Raw genomic sequence first — 25362 nt, forward strand, 5'->3', positions numbered from 1 at the left:
GGTGGAGAGCTTCATTATATTCCATTTGCCAGATCTTCATCTTCTCCCTTTACTGTCTTACTCACTTTACGAGAGGAGATTTACTAGGATGTTGCCTGGTTTGGAGAGCAAGTCATATGAAGCAAGGTTAGCAGAGCTGGGACTTTTCTCTTTGGGGCGTAGAAGAATGAGAGGGGACTACAAGATTGAGGTCTACAAGATTATGAGAGGCATAGATAGGGTGGATAGTCAGCACCTGTTTCCCAGGACACCAATAGCAAACACCAGAGGGCATAGGTACAAAATTAAGGGAGGGAAGTTTAGGGGAGACATCAGGGGTAAGTTTTTTTTTACACAGAGGGTTGTGAGTGCCTGGTATGACTTGCCAGGGATGGTGATGGAGGCTAAACCTTTAGGGGTATTTAAGTGCCTCTTGAACAGGCACATGGGTGAAAGAAAAATAGAGGGTTATGGGGTACTGTGGGTTTAGTACTTTTTTTAAGGATTATATGGGTCAGCACAACATGGAGGGCTGAATGGCCTGTACTGTGCTATAGTGTTCTGAGGTTCTATATGTATGATTGTCTGAATGGAGATCCTAACTGGATATATCACGGCCTGGTACAGAAACGTCAATACCCAGGAACAAAAAAGACTGCAAAGTGGTGGATACAGCCCAGTCCATCACAGGCAGAACCCTCTCCACCACTGTGCACATTTACACAAAGCACTGCCACAAGGCAACAGTATCCATCCACCGTGAAAGACCCACAACATCCAGGCCACGCCTTCTTCCATCAAAGATGGTGGTAAGGTGTTCTTTACTTTGCTAAATGTGTTTTTATTATTGTAAGACTGTCCTGGACTCCAAGAACTATGGGTACAGCAGGTCTTCCTCATTAGTGATCACTATTCAGAGCAGCCAGAGAGGGAGTCGGAGGAGCCAGATTGGGTTTGGAGGAGCTGGCCTGGGTGAAAGACTGTGCTACTCAAAGGCATCAGAGTTGGCGCGTGAAAGCGGTGTGCAGTGTAACTGTGAGTGACTGCCTCACAAGACCTAGTTGGACACTGATAATGTTAAGATGACGCAGGGCTATTTCCCTTGTTTGGTGGTGTGACAGGCAGCAAGGCATCAGTGTGTCCTTAGCAGCAGTGAGAACTAGGCCTTAAGCCGTGAGCTTGTCTTCTGCTGCAGTACAGGTGGGGAAACGCCGGTGGCAGTGTAGCGTGGCATCCATGCTCAGTAGTGGGCTGGCCTCTCCCATCGGTGCTAGCCTCCCAGTGGAATGACAGGCTGAATTACTCGGAACTGTACCATTAATTTGCGGAGCGTGCAGCTCAAAGTCTTGGACTGTATATGTGCTTTCTTGCATGATTATGTTTTTTTTTGGTCTTGTTATTTTTGAATGTGCTGTGTATGTTTTGCTCCTTGGCCCCTGTGGAGCGCTGTCTCATTTGGCTGTATCCACACATGGTTGAATGATAATTAAACATGATTTGATTTCTGCACGTTTTCATGCACTGAGTTGTGCACATGAATGGCTGATTAGATATTTATATTAATGAGCAGTGTACAGGTGTACCTAATGAAGTGCTCACTGACTGTAAGGCCTCAGTATTAAATACTTGTTTTTATAGGCCTCTCAAAAAGGCTAATCTTACATCCACCTTTCTACCACCAACCCAGCCTGCAAGTTAACCTTTAGGGAATCCTGCATGAGCACTCCCCATTTAGGGAATGGTCTACAACTTTATTCTTTCCACCATGACAATACACTTCCTCTTGATTCTGCAATTAACTTTCCTAAATGTTGTTGCAACATGTTTAGAGTTTGTCACAGACTCTTTGTTTACTTCTGGGGAGAGGCAGTTTCTGCGGACAAAAACCACAGGAACTGCTGCTTTGCACAATGTAAATTGACGTGTAATTAAAATACCTTTCTCATGTTACCATGCGGAACCTGAGAGAGAAAAAGCTCAAAAATGTGAACAACGCTTTCAACCTTGCCAGACTGCTTCGCCTCCGCCATCTGCAGTACCACTCACATGGAGCTCTGCATGACCTCGGGGAGACTCCCTCCTAAGGGTCCTACATACAACACACATGGGTGGTCTAGCAGCTGAAGCAGCATATGACCATCCTCTTTTGAAACGGTGCTGACTGTGCCGCTTACCTGAATGGATGATTCGCCCCAATTGAAATCCACTCCCTCCTTATTAACAGCTGACTCTGGAAGTAGTCAACCCTGCCCAGGTGTTCCATGTATACTTTGAACCATTATGCTTCAACTTCAAATTAAGCTTGGTATTGCATTGCACACCAAACTGGTCAGACACTGCAGTTCAAACTCGTTTGCAATTCCTGCAGAACACCACTCAATAGTCATCCTGCAAACAATGTGACTAAAACAGCCTTTGTGAAAATATGCTATGTGGACATTGGTGTTTCTTTATTGTTGTCACATGCAGCAAGATACAGTGAAAACCTTGTCTTGCATACCGTTCATACAGAGCAAATCATTACACAATGCATCGAAGTAGTACAAGGTAAAACAATACCAATGCATGATAAAGTGTAAAAGCTACCAAAAAAATGCAATGCATGTAAACAATAAAGTACAAGATCACAAAAAGTTTGTTTAAGAGGTCAAGAGTCCATTTTGGCGCTTTGCTAGATGAAAATCGGAATTGTCTCTGTCATGGAATCTGTGAGAACCTTTAAAGGGACTTCAGTAGTTGCAGTGGGATTTGGGATCCTTCAAGGATGTGAAGGAGGCACTACAGGAATGTAGTTTCCTCTTCTCTTGTTAAAGAGGCAATGAAGGGCTTCATCCATTTAGTCAGTGTTGCCAGCTCTGGGTGCATTCTTAGAGCTTCCATGACGCAAATCTCTTGCCTTTAACCACCCTGCCCCCAAGTTCTGTCCACCATCTGCTTACTATGACCTTCCTCACAGCATCTTCAGCCAATCAGTAGGCAGACCGACTTCAGTGCCCAATGAGATCACTCTTAATGACAAATCAAGCAGAATTTTGGAAACAACACCCAGTACTCAAACCTTCAATTTCTACAGATACTTGGATAGTTCTGGAGGGAGCCCAAGTCTTGTTTGTTGCTCTACAAATCCCTCCATGCCTCAGTGGTGGACTTAATAGGCAGAGGTAGAGAGGCCTGGAGCCAAAGTTTAGATTTGGAGCTTCAACCTCCCACAGTCTGATCCACTTCAACATATACGTGATCAGTCTCTAACACTGCCAATCAAAACAGATATGGGGGGGAAGGGAATAGTAAAAGAAAGTTATTTGTTATTTGAAAATTAAAAATCATGGACAGTTGCCTTTGGAGGTTTCTGATAGGGAAAAAGTATAACTCTGAAAATGTGCCCTGCTTGAGGGTGTTGCTGGATGACTGGTTTGCAATTTGTTGTTTCTCTCACAGAGCCGCAGCCTGCTGAGTTGTGTTAATGTTTAAACTCTGACCATACAGAATTCACTCCAGACAGCTCCCCTCCACCACCCAAAGGCCGATACTCAACACAGGGTTTCGGAGCTGTCAACACATCCACCCCCACCTTAAACCAATCGCGATCTCATGTCCCTGCGAATGCCTGGGGTTGAAATGTGGAACGAGGATTGGAGTCCCTGGGTCTCAGAAAAAAACTGCTTTGTTTCTGCACCTCCCAGATAAGCCATAGAGAGCACAGAAAACATCGCTTGTTCAGGAGGACGCGAGTTATTTTAAAATTTTATTTACTGAGATGCAGTGCTGAGTAGGCCCTTTTAAATTTTCGAGCCGCGGCAGCCAGCAATTTACAATGACCAATTAACCCACCAACTTGTACGTCTTTGGAATGTGGGAGGAACCCAGAACCCCCGGAGCAAACCCATGTGGCCACAGGAAGAATGTACAAACTCCTTACAGGCAGTGGTGGGAATTGAACCCACATTGCCTGTAGTGTAAAGCATTGTGCAAATCACTACCGTTCCATACTGGGTCATTTTCCTGGAAAACTGGCTGAGACGTGACATCACAGAGATATCTAACATGATGAGAGACATAAATAGGGTAGATAGCTGGTCTGTTTCCCATGGTAGGGGTAGAATGATGAGAGAGAGCAAGTTTAAAGGAGACCCAGAGTGACCACAAATGCTGGAAAGCTGCAGCAACACTCTCAAAATGCTGGAGGATCTCAGCAGGTCAGACAGCATCCATGGAGAGATATGAACAGTCGTCATTTCAGGCCAAGACCCTTCACCAGGACTGGAAAGAAACAGAGCAGAAGCCAGAATAAAATGCCAGCAGGAGGGTGGGATACACAAGCTGGCATGTGACAGGCGAGTTCACCTGAGGGGGGGGAAGGTAGACAGGGAAGGGAAATGATGTGAGGAGTTGGGAGGTGATATGTGGAAGATGACTGAAGAAGATTCAATCTGATAGAAGAGGGCAGTGGACCATGGAATAAAGGGAAGGGAAGTAGGGGAATCAAAGGGAGGAGGGTGAAGGCAATGGGAAAGTTGTGAGGCTGGGGGATGGGGAAGGGAAAAGAAGTGAAGGGGGCTAGTGGGGGGAAAACAGAAGGGAGTGGTTACTGAAAGTTAGAAAGAGGGAAATCAATCTTCATGCCATATAGGTTTGAGACTACTGAAAAAAAATAGATGTTCCTTTATTCTGTGTCTAGGCTTAAAGGAGATCTGAGGGGTTTGACTTCAGAGACTAGCACACCAGTTTACTGAGGGGGTGCTGGATTTCAGATGAAGTGCCAGAGTGAGCTTCCTTCTGCCTCTGATGAGTTTGTGGTGACTACCGAGGTCTCCCCCAGATACTCTGGTCAATATTTATCCCTTAAACATATTGAGGGATATGGGGCAAGTGCCAGAAGGTGGTGCTGAGGTAAAAGATCAACTTGGTCTTGAATGGCAAACATCTGGCTGCTCTGAATTTAGGGGCCAATTCACTGATTCTGACTTTTTAAAAAAAACTGAAAATAGATGAAAAGATTCTATCGCCAATGTCTGTGGAAGTTCCTGTGCTTAAATTACCAGCTGTGTTTTACACTATAACAACAATTAGGCTTCAAAGGTACTTCACTGACTCTGGGTACCTCACAATCACTCTACAAATACAAATCTCTCAACTATCTGACAGGACTCACCACAGGTCTGTTAAACCCTCAGAGATGACAACACCAAATGTGTTGAACTTATATTGAGACTGTGACCAATTTCTCCTTACCACCCAGCTCCAGGTGGAGGTCTGATCCACACTGCTCCAGAAACAGTATCCTCACACTAAACCTTTGCAATTAAGGGTTTCAATTATGCTCTCACCATTTGTCAGTAGTGAGTCCTCAGTCAGAGTATAAATTTGGCACAAAACTCCCAATAAAACTTCTCTGAAGTTCATGGCGCTGCCTGTGAACGAGTGGATTTGTGCTTGCAAAGTACTGTAGACCTCAATCCCTTAACTGTGTACCTCCTGCCAGTTCACAGCACCCAGACAGATAGAGAACACAGAGTTTCTGATCAATGATACTCTGCTACATGATGCCAACCTATGTTCTGATCTACTGCCTACCTCAGGGGCAGATGACGGCAGCACCGGCTGTGGATTTGATGCTGAGATCATGAAATGTAGAGGAGGGGAAGTGGAGAGGTGGTAACGAGGAGCGGGACAAACTGAGAAAAGAAAGTTAGAAAACCACAGAAACATGAAATGAAAACAATATTCTGGTAATGATCAGCAGGGTAGTCAACAACAGTGCAAAGAGAAACAGAAGCATTAATTCAGTTTCTCCACAGGTGCTCCCTAACCTCCCAAGTATTTCCAGTGTTGTTTTCTTGGTGAGGGAAAAGTGAATTGGAACAAGGTTGTTTTTAACTGGAAGCCATGTTCAGGGAAGTAGTGACTGGTGCATGAATTTGGTGGAAAGAGGCATGACTATATGAAATTTTAAATGTTTTCACAATCAATTTGATCAGGACCAGTTCCCTACAATGTACAAGTTTTGTAGAAGACTCGAGGGTTTTCCTTTCCCATTTATTGCCAAGATTTTTCAGTGTATGGGTGGCATCTAGATTCTGGGTTACAACATGTCTGCACCACCATAAGTAAGATATTATAACAGCTCAGAAAACGTCGAGGTTATCGCAAGCATAAATCTATCAGACAACACTCCACTCATTCCCCAGACTGCTCTGTGGGTTTAGGGAAGAGCAAAGATTAAATCTGATACAGACACGATAGACATGAAACAGCAAGTGCAGGAAGGTTTCCAAGAATGCAGCTCTGTAGACAGGAAGCTACTTGGCCTACCAAGATCCAAATGATCCAATTAAATGAAAAATCAAAAAGAAATTACAGAAACTGAATGTCCAGAAGTAGACAATGCTAGAAACACTTAGCAGGTCAGGTAGCATCTGAGAGAAGAGAAATAAGTTAACATTTCAGTTCTGGTATAGTCTTCAACCAGAAACATTAACCTTATTTTCTTTCTTCAGATGCTACCTGACCTGCTGAGTATTTCCAGCATTTTTTATTTTTGATCGAGCAATTCAATAGGTTCAATTTTACTTGTTTTTTTATTCACTGGCTATAAACATTTGAAGTTATACTTAAACATTTTCCTTCAAATGCTGCTAATGAATAGTCTTCTACCACTTTTCCCCCCGATTGAGCCTTCCAGTTTATAACACCCCATTAAAAACAAATTCTGCGCTCCTCTTGTTTTCACCACTGCTTCAAATCTGGCATCTTCAGGACTGTGGATCGACAAAAGTAGAAACTACCAGATCAAAATCCTCCCCTCCTGGGAAGCTCAACTAGAAGATTAAGATCATGGGATCCATGGTGAATTGGCTGTTTGGATTCAGAACTGGCTTGCCCATATGAGACAAGAGGGTAGTGGTTGAAGGGACTTATTCTAGCTGGAGGTCTGTGATTAGTGGTGTTCTGTGTTGGGACCACTATGGATGGAGAAATGGCAGATGGAGTTTAACCCAGCCAAAAATTAGTGTTGCACTTTGGTAGGTCAAATGCACTAACAGTGCACTGTTAGGGCAAGGCCTTTAACAATATTCATAGGCAGAGGGTCTTGGGATTCAAGTTCATAGCTCCCTAAAAGTGGCTACGCAGATTGAGAGGGTGGTTAAGAAGGCATATGGCATGCTTGCCTTTATTACTTGTGGCATTGAGTTCAAAAGTCTGGAAGTTATGTTGCAGCTTTGTAAAACTACAGTTAGGCCATATCTGGAGTATTGCATAGTTCTGGTCATCCCGTTATAGGAAGGATAAAGGCTTTGGAAAAGATGCAGAAGAGGTTTACCAGGATGTTGCCTGGATTGGAGGGCATGTGCTATTACAAGAGATTGGACAAACATGGGTTGATTTTTCAGGAGCAGCGAAGGCTGAGGGAAGTTCTGATATAGATCTGTATGATTAGAACAGGCATAGATAGACAACATCCTTTTCCAAGGGTTGAAATGTCTGATACCAAAGGGCATGCATTTATGGAAAGAGGGAGTAATTTTAAAGGAGATGAGTGGGAATTTTTTTTTAAATATATACATAGCGTGGTGGGTGTCCAAAGTATGCTGCCTGGGGTAGCGGTAGAGACTTTAAAGAGACATTTAGTTAGGCACGTGAATGTGAGGAAAATGGAAGGGTATGCATATTGTGTAGGCTGAAGAGGTTAATTTAGTTTGCCTTTTGATAACTAATGTAATCGGTTCAGCTCAGTATTGTGGGCCAAGGTGCCTGTCCCCGTGCACTACTGTTCTCTGTTCAATAACGCTGCCATTAAATCTTTCCCTAGTACAGCACATCTATCAAAACAACACACGCTCCTGTAGCCGTTTCAACGAACTGAGGTCCCTCATATTTTGTAATTCAGTTAAATCATCTCTTTTCCTTCTCTGTGCTGTTATGTGCCCGAGTAGAATAAGGCCTTTGTTTAAGCAAAGGTTCAAAGGCCAGCTTCCAATCCAGTCTCTGCAGGGCTGTCACTCAAGAGCAAATCAATGTGCCTGGCACAGTGTAATATGCCATCAAAACTGAGCAATTGCACCACACTGGACAAATCCTATGCAACATTAAAAAAACATTATTTTCACCATGGATGTTCATAAGACCATAAGACATTGGAGCAGAATTAGGCCATCTGGCCCATCGAGTATGCTCCACCATTCAATCATGACTCATCCTTTTTTTTTCCCCTCCTCCTCAACCCCAGTTCCTGGCCTTCTCCCCGTAACCTTTGATGCCAAGTCCAATCAAGAACCTAAGAGAACCAGTCCCTATACATCTCCACCAGGAAGGCCTCAAAGTTCTCCATTTTTTTCTGAACACTAGACCCAACGGATTCCACTCCACCACCATTCTCCTCCGTCTGGTGGAACTTGACCTCACTCTCATTAATTTCTCCTCCCACTTCCTTCAAACAAAATGTGTAGCCATAGATACTCCCATGGGTCCCAGCTATGCCTGGCTCTTTGTTGGCAATATGGAACAGTCTATGTTCCAAGCCTACACTGCAGTCACTCCGTCACTTTTCCTCCACTACATCGACAAATGCATTGGTGCTGCCTCCTGCACACAATGCCAAGCTCATCAACGGTATCAACTTCTCCTCCAGCTTCTACCCAGCCCTCAAACTTACCTGGTTCATTTCCTACAACTCCCTCCCCTTTCTTGATCTCTGTCTCTATCTCTGGAGACGGCTTATCCATTGATGTCTGTTATAAACCCACTGACTCTCATAGCTACCTCAAATATCCCTTTTCCCACCCCATTACTTTTAAAAATGCAATTCCTCCATCTATGCCACATCAGCCCCTAGGACAAGGCCTTTCATTCCAGAACAAAGAGGATGTCCTCTGTCTTCAAATAAAGGGGCTTCCCTTCCTCCACCATCAACACTACCCTCAACAGCATCTCTTCCATTTCACGCACGCCTGTTCTCACCCTATCCTCCCGCCACCCTATCAGGGATATGGTTCCTCTTGTCCTCACCTACTTCCTCAACTACTACTCCACCAGCCTCTGTGTCCAGCACATAATTCTCCACAACTTCCGCCATCTCCAACAGGATCCCACCATAAAGTACATTTATTTATCACTCCCTCCCCCAATTTCTGCTTTCCGCAGGGATCGTTTAAGTGACTCCCTTGTCCATTTGTCCCTCCCCATTGATCTCCCTCCTGGCACTTATCCTTTGCAAGAAGAACAGGTGCTATACCTGCCCCTACTCCTCTGCCCTCACTACCATTCAGGGACCCAAATAGTCCTTCCAGGTGAGGTGATACTTCACCTATGAGTCTTTTGGGGTCATATACTGTGTCTGGTGCTCCCAGTGTGGCCTACTGTATATTGGTGAGACCCAGCATGGATTGGGAAACTGCCTCGCCAAGCTCCTGTCCGCTGGAAAAAGCGGGATCTCTCAGTTGCCACCCATTTCAATTCCACTTTCCATTCCCATTCTGACATGTCAATCCAAGGCCTCCTCTACTGTCATGATGAAGCCACACTCAGGCTGGAGGAGCAACACTTTATATTCTGTCTGGGTAGCCTCCAACCCGATGGCATGAACATGAAATTCTTGACCTAAGAACTTGCAATGTGGAATGGAACTAAAGTTTAATAGAAAGATTATACCTGCAGTATGAGCAAAGTTCCTTGTAGTAAACCCATTTTCTCCTACTATGTTTTGGAAAAACAGGAATATGTTTGATGCATTGGGACTCTGTACACTCACAGTAGACACCTTGCAGTATTACATCACAGGAATTAAACAGTAAAGGATTTAATCTTTTCAGATTGTGAAAGGTTCCCTTAATATCCATCTCTGTGTAGGAGAGTACAGTGGGCAGTTTGCCCTTTCACAGAATAGTAGTAAGTTTTATGGTGGGCTTCTAGAATTGTGCATCATTAGACTTTGATGGTGAATTGAAACCTATGCCGAGTATGGATATGAAGCACTGATGGTTTCTGAGCTCTCAATCAGGCTGTAACTAATAAGAATTGTGTTTGTTTTAACTATGATTAGCTTTCCAGGTAGTGTTGCCTTAATTTGCTTGACCTTCCTCTTCACTGTAATACAATGTCACACACTACAAAATGCTGAATTCACAAGAAACTCCAGAAGCAGGGAGAACCACATAGAGGTGGGGAAAGAAAGAGAGTAATTTTGGGTACCATAAGTACCCCTTAGACTATTGAATAGCTACACCTTCCTTCACAAGTTGCCATTATTCAGGGCACAAGCACATACAAAATAAGCATCTCCCAGCAAGATGCAGAGGCTAATCATGATCCCTTTTTGATGTCTGTGGAGAGGTGACATTTGAGGCTGCATTCACTGACCGTAAGCACTCAAGTGGAGTTATTCAACTTCTTACTGCTCTCCACTGAGGCCGCTAAAGATGAGTTCCTACCACTGAACATCACCACGGTTACTGACTTTGGAGCAAACCTCTAGAATTCCTGGCCCCAGGGACCAAGGGTATCTCTGTCAAGCACCTTCTCCAAGTTTGACGCTCACTCCCTCCATTCGTGGAGCTGTTTCCCAGCTGGGGTTCACCCCTATATAAATGCAAGCCCCTGCTGCAGTAACAATTAACTTCCACTGCAGAGATGCAAGTGTGCAAGACGCAGCTTTTAACTGGAGCTAGCCTACCACAATGTAAATTTATGCTCAATTGAATAGACTGTGCACTTGCAGGGTCATTCCAATCAGCATTCAGCACCAACTTGGCATCTGCCAGTCTTATACCCAAGGGGCACAAGCTGAATCCTACATCACAACCCTCACACATCCTTAGCACAATCGGATTCAGTTTTAACAACGTCTGCAAGGTCTTAATCAAACTTTCAAGAAGCAAATCTGTTCAAGTTTCCAGCCAATGCCACATTTAAATTTTGAAAATAAATTAACCACGTCATGTGTACACTTCAACTGGAGAATAACAGACTGCTTTCCGAATGAGATCAAGATCCTGTATTGTTTAAGCGGTATTGCATCCTGACACGTATCAGTACCGATACACTAGACAGTTGCTGGATTATAGCTTTGTTGTGGGCACCAGCTACTGGAGCAAAACGTTCCTGCATTGGGCAAGAGGAACAAGAACTGCTGTCTGCTCATCAAATACCTTCCGGCCCAAAACAGGGCAGTGAGAACAACAGGGAAATATGTGAATTGTAATGCTTGTGTGGGATTGTCTGGTACAGAGCCCATCGATTGTCCTAATTTCAGTCTGGGGAGTTTGCCAAAATAACTGTTGATCTCTCTGAAAAGCATTTAGGACAGTCTGAGGTGGTGCCAAAGAGCAGAACTTGTACCTCGTGTGTGATTAGTATCAGGTCCACAGCAGAAGAGTCCACTGCCAAGAGACTACATGTAGGCCCAGTGAGAAAGGCCACATACCCCAGAGAGGGCAAGATAAACATTTAACAGCATCCAACAAAAACTCCTCGTCTCAGCTGAACAGATACTGACCACAGCAACTCCACTCTTTGCAGCAACCCTGATTAAGAAATCGTATCATTCCTTTCAAAGAGATCCTCCCATTATCCAACGGTACACCCAGATTCAAACACAAGAAATGATCATTTGTCCTGACTCATTTAAAGAATGAGACGACTGACCCCACCCTTGACACCTTCCCAGAAGACTTGAAATTTTCTCTTCTTCATTTAAGGTATCAATACATATGAACATAGGAAATAGGAGCAGGAGTCGGCCATCTGGCCCATTGAGCCTGCTCCGCCATTCAATAAGATCATGGCTGATCTGGCCATGGACTCATCTCCACTTACCTGCCTTTCCCCCATAACCCTTAATTCCCCTACTACAGAAAAATCTATCCAACCTTGTCTTAAATATACTTACTGAGGTAGCCTCCACTGCTTCATTGGGTAGAGAATTCCACAGGTTCACCACTCCCTGGGAAAAGTAGTTCCTCCTCATCTCCATCCTAAATCTACTCCCCCAAATCTTGAGGCTACATCCCCTAGTTCTAGTCCCACCTATCAATGAGAACAACTTTCCTGCCTCAAATACCAACCTAAAACACAAGTGCAATAATAAGGTTGGTGGAACTGTAGAACACTCTCCGAGCCTACGCTCATTTCACATCATATAGCAATAACGTTTGCATCATATAAGCCTGTTACTGAAAAGCTGGAAATGCTCTGCAGGTCAGGCAGTTTCCATGGAGATGCAAACAAGGTCAGGGTTTCATATCAACAACTTTTCAACAGAGCCCAAACAAAGTTGTGATAGGTCATTCACTGGAAACAATATCACTATTTTGTGCTATGATACTGTCTGAATTTCTAGTCTTTTAATGCCGACATTAACCACATTTCAAAAAGCATTTCTGGTTTGCTGTTGACTTCTATTGATATCCTGCCTCATTGCATTCTGCTCCAATGACTTTGTGCCATCAGCGGAAAAGGTAAAAAGTCAAACACTCACCTCAACGATGCTCCGCAGATGCTGCACGTACATTCGTTCAGTCTCGAGTATTTCCATGACAACCCTGTCCACATATGACAGCTTAGGGTTGGGGGCCATAGCCCTGGTTGCTATGGGAGACAAAGGGAGCTGACGGAAGTTGACATTCATGTTTGTCCGGTCCACCGAGTTGTTGTTGTTGTTGTATTCCCGCTCGGCCTTGAGTGTGCGCAAAGGCAGAGCCGACTCCGCTCGGACATCATCACCTGGTCGGCTCGTGGTGTCCGAGGGGCCGTGGCAATCCTGTAGGGAGCTCAAGGAGCTGGCACTCACGGGGCGCTCAATGTCTGAGCAGTCGGTGTTGACCGAGATGGAGCTGGTGGTAATGGTAGACATCCTGTCATGGCTGCTCAATGAAGAGGTGGAAGAAGTCCGAGGAGATTCTGAGAGAGAGAAGAAGGAAAAGAAGAACTTGTCATCCCCTTCAAGCTTACAGGAATACTTATTGTTTATCCAGAGATCTGACTTAACAGAAAAAAGGTCACAAATTGATTTCCTTAATAGATCCATTTGTGCTCAGAGCTCCTAGGAACTGGCCAGTCTCTTTTGTTGTACCCCAGTGAAGTCACCCCTGCCCATTTGTATAACAGCCTTTGCTAAAGCTCCATTTATAGCATCATCTTAAAAGGAATGTGTTTATTTCATGCCTCGTATAAGATCAGTGTCCAAAGTATTTTTGAAGTATAGTTACGGTTGCAACATAGGAAGCCTTTTCAGCTAATTTTGGCTCAACAAGATCCCGCACTCAGATATGTGATAATGACTGTATCGTCTATTTCAGTAGTGTTGGTCAAGAGAGAAATACCTTCCAGGACACTGTGGAAATCATTCTTGTTCTGCTTCTAACAGTATGATTGGTTCTTTTCTATCCAGTCATGAGGTACAATGTGGGATTTGTTAGTGCCTAGATAGCCTGTCTCACATTTCATTACCTGAGTGTCAGCCTGGATTAGGTGTTGAAATCTCTGAAGTGGGATTTCAGTCCACAGTACTTTGACTCTCTTGGCTCTGGAGAGATCTTTGTTCATCCCAACTCAGCTTCCCATACCCATCCCTCACCACATCATGAAAACCAACCCCCCATCTATGGACTTTGTCTACACTGCTCATTGGCTTGGTAAAGCAGCCAATGTTTCAAAGATACCACTTTCCCCAGACATTCCCTCTTCTTTCTTACCCCCCCCCAAAAGAAAATTAGACAGATGATATAAATGCCTAACAGCAAATACCATCAAGCTCCAGGAAAACATCTACCCCACTGTTACAAGACTGCTAAACTGTTCCTCTACTTTGATAAGATGGACTCTTGACCACACAATCTACCTCATCTTAGCCTTGCACTTTTTTGTCTGCTGGCACTGCACTTTCTCTGTAACTGTAACATTTTATTCCGCGTACTGTTATTGTTTTTCCCCTTGTACCACCTCAATGTACTCAGGCAATGAAATGTTCGGTATGAATGGCATGAGAAATGAAGCTTTTCTCTGTAACTCAGTCCATGTGACGTTAAGAAACCCAATTGCCCTCTGCCATGATTCAATTACTTTGTGTTGCTTTATCATCTGTGCTGGACATGGCTCCTGCTGTCAAATTCATAATTGTAACCCTGACCTTCCCCTCCAGTCAGACCCTTGTCTGATAAAGATGATGGTAAAGTGGGAGAATAAAGAACTTTTTCTCAACATTCTTTGTAGTGTGGAAAGTGCCATTCACCTTGTCTCTGACACCAAAACATATCCTTTAGTAAAGTCTTTCCATGATCTCCTTAACCCATTTTCTGTTGTTCTGTTTAGGAGGATTACTTCAGGATTATGGTGGGGGAGGGAAGTTAAGGCTCACCTCCCCTGTACTCCATTGATAATCTCCAGCTATCCGGCAGGGCTGCACAGCCACAGGGTTTGTAAAAACAGAACAGAACAAAAATAAATGCTGGAAACAGCAGGTGGGATCCCATTCCAGCTATAAGTAGAGTGAAGGGATTTCTCAAGGCTGTTAAGACCAGTTGTTTAAACTACACAAACCACTCACATCCTGTAATTAGCTTGGAAGAGATCAACTTCCACCATGGCAAACTTTCCCGATTCTTTACCATACCTGTTATTTGTTCTACTCTATCATTTGTATAGATGCACCACAGGGAACATCCTTATCAATATGCATCAATGCTTATCCATAAAGAACTACAGCATAGAAACAGGCTCCATGACCCATTTAGTCCAGGCCAACCCACTTAAACTGCCTACTCCCATCGATTGGCACCTGGACCGCAACCCCCCATATCCTTCCCATCATGTACCTATCCAAACTTCCCTTAAACGTTGAAATTGTATTCAGCACTTGCACTGGCAGCTCGCTCTCTCACCACCCTCTGAGTGAAGATGTTTCACCTCATGTTCCCCTTAAACTTTCACCTTTCACCCTTAACCGGTGACCTTTCATTGTATGTAGTCTGATCCAATCTCAGTCGAAACAGCCTGCTTGCATTTATCCTATCTATATCCCTCATAATTTTGCAAACCCAGATCCAATCTCCCTTCAATCTTCTACATTCGAGGGAATAAATTTCTAGCCTATTCAACCTTCATTATAACTCAGGTCCTCCAATCCTGGCAACATCCTTGAAGTTTTTTTCTGTATTCTTTCAGTCTTATTTACATCTTTCCTGTAGGTAGGTGACCAAAACTGCACACAATACTCCAAATTAGGCCTCACCAATGTCTTATACAACTTCAACATAACATCCCATCTCTTGTACTCAGTACTTTTGATCTATGAAGGCCAACTTTTATGACTATGAAACTATGAAAGCTTTTATGACCATATCTACCTGTGATGCCACTTTCAATGAATTATGAACCTGTATTATCAGATCCTTTTGTTGCCTAACCGTTCACTGTGTAAGACCTACCCTGGTTAGCCCTCCCAAGGTGCAATACTTCTCTGCATTAAATTCCATCTGCCATTTTTCAGCCCATTTTTCCAACTGGTGTAGCTCTGCTGCAAGTTCTGATGGTCTTCCTCTCTGTCCACTACACCCCCAATCTTGGTGTCATCAGATCCAGTTAACCACGTCATCATCCGGATCACTGATAGAGGTGACAAACAACAAAGAATCCGGCACTGATCTAAGTGGCACACCTCTAGTCACAGGCTTCCATTCAGAGGAGCAATCCTCCACTACCACTCTCTCGTTTCTCCCACAAAGGCAATGTCTAATTCAATTTACTACCTCACCTTGAAAGCCAAGCCAAGCCACTGAACTTTCTTGACCAACCTCCATGAGGTACCTTGTCAAATGCCTTGCTGAAGTCCACGTAGACAATATCCTTGAGACAATATACTCGAGTACCTCATGTGTACCTACTTACCTATACTTGCTATGCACTTCTTTTTTCAAATATATTAACAAATATATATTTATTAATATATTTGTAATTTCTATATATACAAATATATATTTGTTAATATATTTGTATATTTGTTTTTATAATTTGTATATATATTTTTCTATATATATATTTCAATATCTCTTGAAAACCAAGCTTTCCTAAACTTGTTATCCTGCCTTTTATTCTAACAGGCACATACAAACTTCTCCTTTGCAGGCCTCCCACTTACCAAGTACACCTTTGCCAGAAAACGGCCTGTCCCAACCGGCACTTGCCTTAACCTTTCTGATAACAGTAAAATTTGTATAGTGTCTGCTCCTGCTCAGTTCCACAAGAAATTGCAGAGATTTGTGGACACAGCTCAGTCCACCAGAAAAATAAGTCTCCCCTAAATGGCCTTCTTGCTGCCTTATCAAGTGTCCATCTAATTCTGCCTTAATATGTACTCAAAGACTTTGCTTTCACTGCCAGTTAAGGAAGTCTCAAAGGCTGACAACTGTCAAGGAAAATAAAACCCTAAATGGGCGTCCACCCTATCAAGATCTTTCAGGATCCGTCATTTCAATCATTTCCTCTCACTGTTATACACTCTGATAGATGCAGGCCCACTGTTTCCGGCCTTTACTCACAGTACTATGTACCCAATCCAGATACCAGCCTAGAAGACCACCTTTGAACTCTTTACAACTCATTAACGTCCTTCCTTATATAAAGACTGATGCCATACGCAATACTCAACATGTAATCTCACAAATGCATTATAAGTGAAACTCAGCCACTCTCCTTTTATATTCAATCCTGTAGCAATAAATAATAATCTAGTTTTCTTTCCCAATTATTTTCTGTAACTGTATAGGAATCTGTGAATCATGCACTCTGTGACCCAGGTCCCCCGGGCAACTTAGCAATCTCTCACCACTTAAGAATTAAGGGACTTTATTTTTCCTCTAAAAACAGAAAATGATTGCTAAAGAAATTTGGTGTTTCCTACTTAACCTTCACTGATTCTTACTGATGTGTCACCGTTAAAAAAAAATGCTATCCTGATGCATCATGATTTGGTACAGCAACTGCTCTGCCTGGGACCACATGAAACCGCAGAATACTGTGGGCAGCTCAGCACGTTATGGAAGCCTTCCTCCCATCCTTGGAGATACCTCAGTAAATCAGCCAACATACTCAAAGACCCCACCCACCCTGGACATTCTCTCTCCTACCCCTTCCCATCAGGTAGAAGATACAAAATCCTGAAAGCATAGACCCTCGGCACAAGGGAAGTTTCTATCCAGCTGTTATAAGGCTGTTGAATGTGCTTCGTCGTCTTATTGTATTTAGAGATACAGCAAGGTAACAGGCTCTTCTGGCCCAATAAGCCTGTGCTGCCCAATTACACCCACATTGCACCTGCTAACCCATTTGGTTCTGGAAAGTGGGAGGAATCCGGAGCTCGCGGAGAAAACCCACGTGATCACAGGAAGAGCACAGAAACTTTTTACTGACGGCGACAAAACTGAACCCAATGCTGCAACAGCATTGTACATTATGGTGGACGACACTCAATCTGCCCCATTACAGCCCTGAACCTTATCATCCATCTACAGTGTATTTTCTCTGTAACTATATTCTGCATTGTGTTATTGCTTTTCCCTTGTACTACCCTGATGTGATGGAATGGTCTGTATAAAAGGCAGCATGTAATGCCAAGTTTTTCCCACTGCATTGACAATAATAAACAAAGTTGGCAATTTGTCATCCCTAAGCTCCATGACCTGCATTGACTTCTGGTGCCAAATTCAGAATTCTAACCACATTCCTAGCTCTCATCTATAACCCTGCTGAGCTGTGAGCTCTGGCCTCCTGTCCATCGTGCACTCACACACTCTTGACATCCATGTCCTGAGCTGACCAGGCAGCAAGTCTCAAAATACCATCACTAGCTTTCTTTACCTTATTTGCATTCTACACCTACCTCCTTAATTAGCAAAGCTGATTAAATGCTTGATCATCTCCACCTCTGCCTCATAACCAAATTGCATTAGAGGATTGCTCCCAACTGATTATTACACATTGCTCCCAATGAGCACTCAAGTTAAAAGATTATGTAACGGCACTCTGGTCCCTCCAATCCCCGACAGCTGGCACTTTGTAACCAATTCTGAATACTGACCAGTTGCCTCATGATCTGATACAGCAATACGAACGTACAGGAATGCAAGGAGCTGGGAGAGTAGTGGAGTCAACCTAATATATCACAGGCACATTCTTCCTCACCACCTAAAGTGTCTACATGAGGTGCTGTCTCATGTCATCTACAAGAAGATGACATCCAAAGATCCCCACATTTCTAGGCTATGTCATCTTCTCATGGCCACCATTGGGCAGGAGGTAGAGAAATATGAATTATCACACCATGAGGTTCAACCCAATGAAACACACACAAAACACTGGAGGAATCCAGCAGGCCAGGCAGCATCTATGGAAAAGAGTAAACAGCCGATGTTCTGAGCCGAGACCGTTCATCAGGTTGAGCTTCCACTTGGATCTGGAAACCAGCACAGCTCAAATTACTATTTATATCACTGCGACCACTTTGCTTTATAACGGACATCTTTCTTTCATTCTAATTGTGCTCTTGCTTATATAATTTTGTGTAATTCATGTTTTCTTGGAAAAGATGTGAATTCAATACTATGTGCCAGTGATGCTGTTGCCAAGTGAATTTTTTGTTGACCCTGTATATTTACATGGAGCACTGCGACAAGAAAACCAACCATCAAACACCCCCACCATCCAGGCCATATCCTCTTCTCACTACTGCCATTGCGTCAGGATGCACCAGTAAGCTCAGGGACAGTCACTACCCTACAACTGCCATCCTCTTGATTTGGCATGAATGACTTCATTCACCACTACTCTGAACTGATTCTACAAACTACAGCTTAGGTTTCAAGGACTCTTTACATCTCTTGTTCTCAGTATTATTTTTATATGCACTTTTTTTTTTACACTTTGGTGTTTGTCAGTATTTTGCTGTATGAGTGTCATTTTTTTTTGGAAAAGTCTACTGTATTTCCTTTTCCCTGTGAACGTCTGCAAGAAAATTAACTTCCAGGTAGTATATGGCAATGAATACACATTGATAAACAAACTTACTTGAAAACTTTTACTTGTACTTGGGCAGATGGCCATAAGTTAGACTCAGCTGGATCACAGGCAGTTTTGGTGAACAAGGGTTCTATCCACAGTATAACAGATTCATTGAAGATCAAGAAACTACAGGCTCCTTCCCCATATATTTGCAACTACGAAAATAATTTGCATTAATGTGGCACCTTTACAACCCAAGAACACCCATGCTCATGTTGTACTTTTGAAATGTAGACACTGCTTCATGCACTCAGTAGCCACTTCATTAGATATTTCCTGTACCTGCTAAAGGGGCCACTGAGTGTACATTCGTGGTCTTTTCTGCGGTAGCCCATCCTCTTCATGGTTTGACATGTTGTGCATTCAGAGGTGCTCTTCTGCACACCACCTTTGTACACATGGTTATTTGGTTATAGTCTCTTTCCTGTCAGCTTGAACCAGTCCAGTCATTCTCCTCTGACATCTCTCACTAACAAGGTATTTTCATCCACAGAGCCGCTCTCGCTCAATATTATTTTGTTCTCACGTCATTCTCTGTAAACTCTAGACTGCTGTATGTGAAAATCCCAGGAGATCGGAAGTTTTTGAGATACTCAAACCACCCCATCTGGCATCAACAATCATTCCATGGTCAAAGTCACTTAGATCATAATTCCTCCCCATTCTGATGTTTGGTCTGAACAACAACTGAACCTCATGACCACATCCGCAAACTTTTATGCACTGAGTTGCTAGTACGTGATTGGCTGATTAGATATTTGCATTAATGAGGTGTACAGGTGTATCTAATAAATTGACTACTGAGTGTATTGGAAACATTACTCACTGGGCAAAGGTCTGTGTGCAAGATATAACTTTCAGCTGTCAAGAGAAGAGCTGGTTTAAAAATGTTCTCACATTCACAGTGCAAGAATAAGAATCAGCAAACCGGTTACCCGGTTACTATCTTTGATAGTAAAACACCTGGAAGTGCACCACAACATCATAATCAGTCCAAATCTGCTCTGCGTGCAGCAAGTTAATGATAGATCACCGGAACATTAGCCAAAGCAGCAGCCTTTAAAGAGCAGTTAACAGGAGAGGGTGTAAGAGAAAGGTACAGAGAAGAAATTCTAGGGTGAAGAGCTAAATAACCAAGAAATACATTGCAGCCAAAACTGGAGCCATGGACAATGGTGAGATGATGTACATGGCACCTTAAAAAGCAAGTGGTCAATTAATCTACCAACCCACACACATTTGGGGGGAGTAGAAAACACCCAAAATAACCGCATCCAAGGATCACTAATATGCTCGATCAGCACAGTGAATTCATGAGTCTTGCATTTACAAATTTTAGTTAGAATTCTGCTGGCAGCCAGACCAGAGTGAGGTGCTTGAGCAAACCATAATCTAGGCTGCAGTATTGTCCAGTGAGACTTCTCTTCTCACATAGGCAGGAGTAGATCACTCAAAACAACTCCTCAACCATCCCTTCAGATTCTGACAGAGTCACACTGCTACCTGTGGGATGAGTTGCTGCCCCCATTCCCTACCCTTGAATTGGAAGTAGCACAAGATCAGACACCACGAAAACAAAACAGGCTAAATAAGTGCACCTGACGAAGGGTTTCCACCTGAAACAACGACTGTGCTTCTTTTTTTTCCACAGATGCTGCCTGTCCTGCTGAGTCCCTCTAGCATTCTGTGTGTGTAGCTCGGATCTCCAGCATCTGCAGATTTTCTCCCGTTTGTAAATAAAGCCACTGTCAGTACCATAACTTTACTCCAAAGACCATGGCAGTGTGGTGTGATCTAAATAAAATTAACACCACAGCGGATATTGGAGCATCTCTGTCTCTCCTCTTCTAGGGAGTTTCTTATATTCACCTAAGGAATCAATGCACCATGCAATCACACAATTAATCACACTCTTCAGCTCTTCACCCACAACCAGGCAAATTTTTCCTCTTGCAGGGCCTATCCAATTTTACTTTCAAAGGAATGAATGAATGAAACTGCTACCATTTTAGGCACTAAAGACTACAAATCACCTCATTAACACAACTTTTCATTTTGCCCTTGGATCTTTTGCCAACAATCACCATTCATTTGTGACCCACCTGTCAGTGGAACTAGTTACGAGGAAGGACCGGGGCAACTTGATTTTTTTCTCTTTTACTGTCTTTTTAATGTGCCAAAATGCTTCAAAGCCAGCAAACTATCTTTGAAGTTCAGTCTGTGTAACTTAGGAAATGCAGCAGCCAAACTGAGCACAGTAAATACCTCAATAGTAATGTGATAATCACAAAATAACCTTCAGGCAGAAAGAAATTTCCAGGAACATTTTGGCTAACACTTCCATTTTCCTTTAAAACGCAATGCCGGATCTATTACCACCAACTGAGTGGGTAGACAGAGCCTTAACTCAAAAGGTTTTTCTTGTCTCTTTATGGTTGTCAGATGATTATTGTGTTTAACTGAGGTGCAGAATTTAGGAGATAGCATTTTTTTAAAAAACAGAAGGTCAAGATCCATCTGTTCCCCCTTCAATATTGTGGTCATCACATAATATACCAGATAGTTACTACAGCAATGACACAAACTGTTAATCCACATCAGAACAGAATGCAAATAGAGGAAAGACTAACAGAGAGAAACTTTGGTGACCCTGGGTCAAAGTATAATTTCTATTTACATAGACTAAGTGTGAATTGTTGAAAGAGCAGCATTTACTACCCAACATTAAGTCTTCTTGAAAAGGTAAATAACCTACAACCTCACTCATTTGTGAGTGACTGTATTCCTTAAGGTTGTTATAGCCGGGGTTGATAAAGGGACAATATCCCACTTTTTATAAATGCTCCCAATGGCATGCATCTCAAATAGCCTCTGACAACTAAGTCCAACTCCTATCCTTCACACATGGCTTAGCTACTAAGCTCAGTGGAACCATTTCTACGGACAAGAGAAGGGGCAAAGAGGGCTTACTGGTGCCTTAAAACTAGTCGCTTCAGACAGATGGCAAGAGAAGGAAAACTCTGACCTCAACGCTCTGCTGCCTTGTGGTCATACCCACTCAAGGGAAAGGCTTCGGGAGTAAACCCCAAGGAAAAAATCTGGAGCTAGAGTCCCTAAGCCAGCCTTACATTGAGTATAATGCTGTCTGGCAACTCCTGCGACACAGCTGGTGCCAAACTGTATCTGTCTCTGCTGTTCCTTTGCTTTCACCAGATGTGTGGACAGGGGGAGATTGCTACATGGGCAACAGCTCGCTCTTCATATCGTACTGCTCTGGCTTGCACATCTAGACAGCTAGGACGCAACATCCATCGTCGACCCTGACCAAAGATGTGTATTCCTACCATCCTGAACACCTACAGGCATTTGACCAAGATGGAAATCAAATGTTTTTTATTACAAGATGGAAGTGTTCCCATGCATCTGCTATCCTAGAGAGGTAGGGATAAGGGTGCTGGGATTATTGTGTTTTCAACAGTAAAGAGTTTCTACAAAGTATTGGAGAAACAGTAGTAGTAAGACAGTGGTGCACCAAATGTGGAGTAAATATTTAAAATTAAGTACAAAGTACCGAACGAATAGACCATTTAACTTTCCATATTATTTGGACTGAACATCACCAAACAGAACACATTCCTTCACACCCTTAATTTGTGCACCCTAAATGGAGAAATGCTTTTGGAATCCAAGAGGCGAGTGACCCATCACAAATACTCAAATTCCACCAGTGATGGAATGGGCCAGGTGTCAACTCGCCAGTCAGTTTCTGCAGAGTGTTGAAAGTGGAGAGTTTGACAATGGTTATACTGTTGAATAGGAATATAGGTAGATTTTCTAAAGGAGTAGTCACTGCCTGGCATGACATAACTGTTACCTGCAACCGATCAGACCAAGCCCGATTAAAGCTTTACTCTATCCTTCAATATATTGTTAATGGATTTGAATAATAATACACACTATCAATGTTCAACAGATTCTTTAATACTTCACAAAGATTGGAAGATGGCAAATATACCCATCTATTCCAGAAAGAATAAAAAAAGAGACACCATAGACCAGTTAGCTGATATCTGGAGTAGGGCTAGAATGTTAGAATCTATCATTAAGGAAGGGGCCAATAGGTTAATAGGAGTCTGAGCTGATTTATAAAAAGGAATCAATGTTTTACAAACTTTGTACTTAGCAGAATAAATGTAAAAAAAAGTGTTATATCAGCACTTTTAAAACAAATTCAATATGACTCCGCACAAGAAACTACGTATTACATAAAATTAGTGTATGTTATTGGAAATAATTAACTTGCATGGGTTGAAGGCTGGTTAGCAGACAGAAAACAAAGTAGCAATAAAGGGGAATCAAAATGTTGATTGTTTAGATATCCAGCATTTTTCATTTCCTGGTTTACATCATAATGGCTGTTTATCTTATGCTTCTTGTATCAATACAGCCTTTGAGATAGGTTCCACCACCTTACCATTAACAGTCGTTACGTAGACCAAGCGGCTTAATGTACTCCAATTGTTAAAACAGCTCAACCCTGTCTGTTACAGACATCACCTTTCTTCTGCACAAAGGGGATGTCTTTGTTCTCTCCCATATTCTTTCCTATTGAAAACTAACTTGACTCTTTCCCAGTTCCGATAAAAGGTCACGGACCTAAAACATTGACCATCTTTTTCCACAGGTGCTGGCCAGTGCTCCCGACATTTTCTTTTTAATCAGATATTCGGAACAGGAAGGTTACTTTTGAGTTGGAAGAATGTAATTAACGGGGCTCTGCCTTGCTCCAATTGCATAGGTCCCTGGTCTGCCTGCAAGTATCATGTACATAACCTGCAGATGTACTGAAGGAAGAATAGTTTCAGTAGAGGGAGTGCAGTGAAGCACACTACAGTGATCCTCCATGTGATGGGCTTGTTGTATGACAAGTGATGAACACTGAGTTCAGTTTATGCCATTAGAAAATAAGTCATTCAAGTTCATCATATTTTATTTGTGGACAGGAAGTGTCTGCATTGATTCCTAGCCTTCACAGTACCACAGAATTTGGAAAGAATAACATTTATTTAGTGCATGGTAGGTGTTGATGGTTGGCATACAGCAGATGGGCAGAAGGGCACATTTCCATGGACCTCTATTCTACTTGTTATATCACTACATATTGAGGAGAGTCACGGGGTTAACTTCATCTCAAGCATGACACAATTGCTGCGTGTCATGTCTCAAAATAGCCATGTACTGTATCCAAAAGCAGGTACGAGAAAGGGCTCATTTGGAAACATATGGCCCTTTGATAATCTTTTACCAGTTGGTTGCCAGCACTTTATTTTTGCAAGTTCTTGTGGATTGATCACCTCCCATCTTCTGTTAGCTTGACATTATGCTGATAGGGTGTCGATCAGCACCCACTTGGACAAGCAGGCCAGCTCATGCTGTTTCCCACTTAACTGTAACAAGCGGACAAATGGATCTCAACGATCTGAATGTAAACTGGGAGGAACACTAGAGAAAAAAGCTTCATGCTGAGCATGGGAACAAAAATAACATCACTATTCAAGGATTTTATTCTGAAGAGCTGACTAAAGCAGAGGGTAGTGGGTGTTATTTATATGGGTTTCTGGAAATCTATTGATGGAGACCTGTATAAAATACTTTTAGTTCAAAGTGAAGCTCATGGAATTGAAGGCATATTATTGACCTGAAAGGGAGGCTAGAAAAATAGGGAAGTCCTCAACTTGGCAGATCATGATCAGTGGCGTCACATCATGATGTGTTGGGAGCTCAGCTATTCCCGGCATCAGATAAAGGGTTAGAAAGCTGCCATCAGTTGCTGATCACAGAAAGATCGGTGGCATGGTAAACAGTGTGGATAGAAGCATTAGATTACAAAGCTATTGATAGGTTAAGTAAACACAAACTGTGGCCAATGATTTTAAGATAGGCAAATGTATGAACATCCACTGTGTATCTAAAAAAAGGAAGAGCAGGGTAAAATAATGAAAAGGTAGAAAGCTAATTCATTTCTTGCTTTTATAAAATGGAGGACTGCAGCATAGAGAGAGAGAAGGTATGCTATATTAGAGAATAAAGATACATCCATTTAAAACTGAGATGAAGAGGAATTTCTTCAGCCTGAAGGCAGTGAATTCATAGAATTCATCACCACAGAAGGCTGGGAAGGGATTGATAGGTTCCTGACTAATAAAGGGTATTGAGGCTTATGGGGAGAAGGTGAAAATGGGGCTGAACAGCCATGAGTGAATGGAGCAGAACAGCCCGCTTCTGTTCCTATATCTTACAATCTTATACAAAGCCACTTCTAGGGCATTGAGGTGG

The 25362-nt window shown here is 42.8% G+C and overlaps 1 protein-coding gene across 16 annotated transcripts in view; it reads right to left on the minus strand.

Moving 5' to 3' along the window:
- The window catches only part of LOC132383172 (pleckstrin homology domain-containing family G member 3-like), a 218491-nt gene that overhangs the window by 75154 nt on the left and 117975 nt on the right, over positions 1-25362 (minus strand). For 14 of the 16 annotated variants that reach the window (XM_059954066.1, XM_059954112.1, XM_059954136.1 and 11 more), the window contains one exon: positions 12452-12873. In XM_059954066.1, the coding sequence (XP_059810049.1) occupies positions 12452-12873 (422 nt within the window). Of the gene's footprint in view, positions 1-12451; positions 12874-20624; positions 20754-25362 lie in introns of those variants that run through there. The other 2 variants (XM_059954104.1, XM_059954162.1) reach the window with 2 other exon arrangements.

This window comes from Hypanus sabinus, chromosome 2 (assembly GCF_030144855.1).
Source record: "Hypanus sabinus isolate sHypSab1 chromosome 2, sHypSab1.hap1, whole genome shotgun sequence".
Classification (NCBI taxonomy): domain Eukaryota; kingdom Metazoa; phylum Chordata; class Chondrichthyes; order Myliobatiformes; family Dasyatidae; genus Hypanus; species Hypanus sabinus.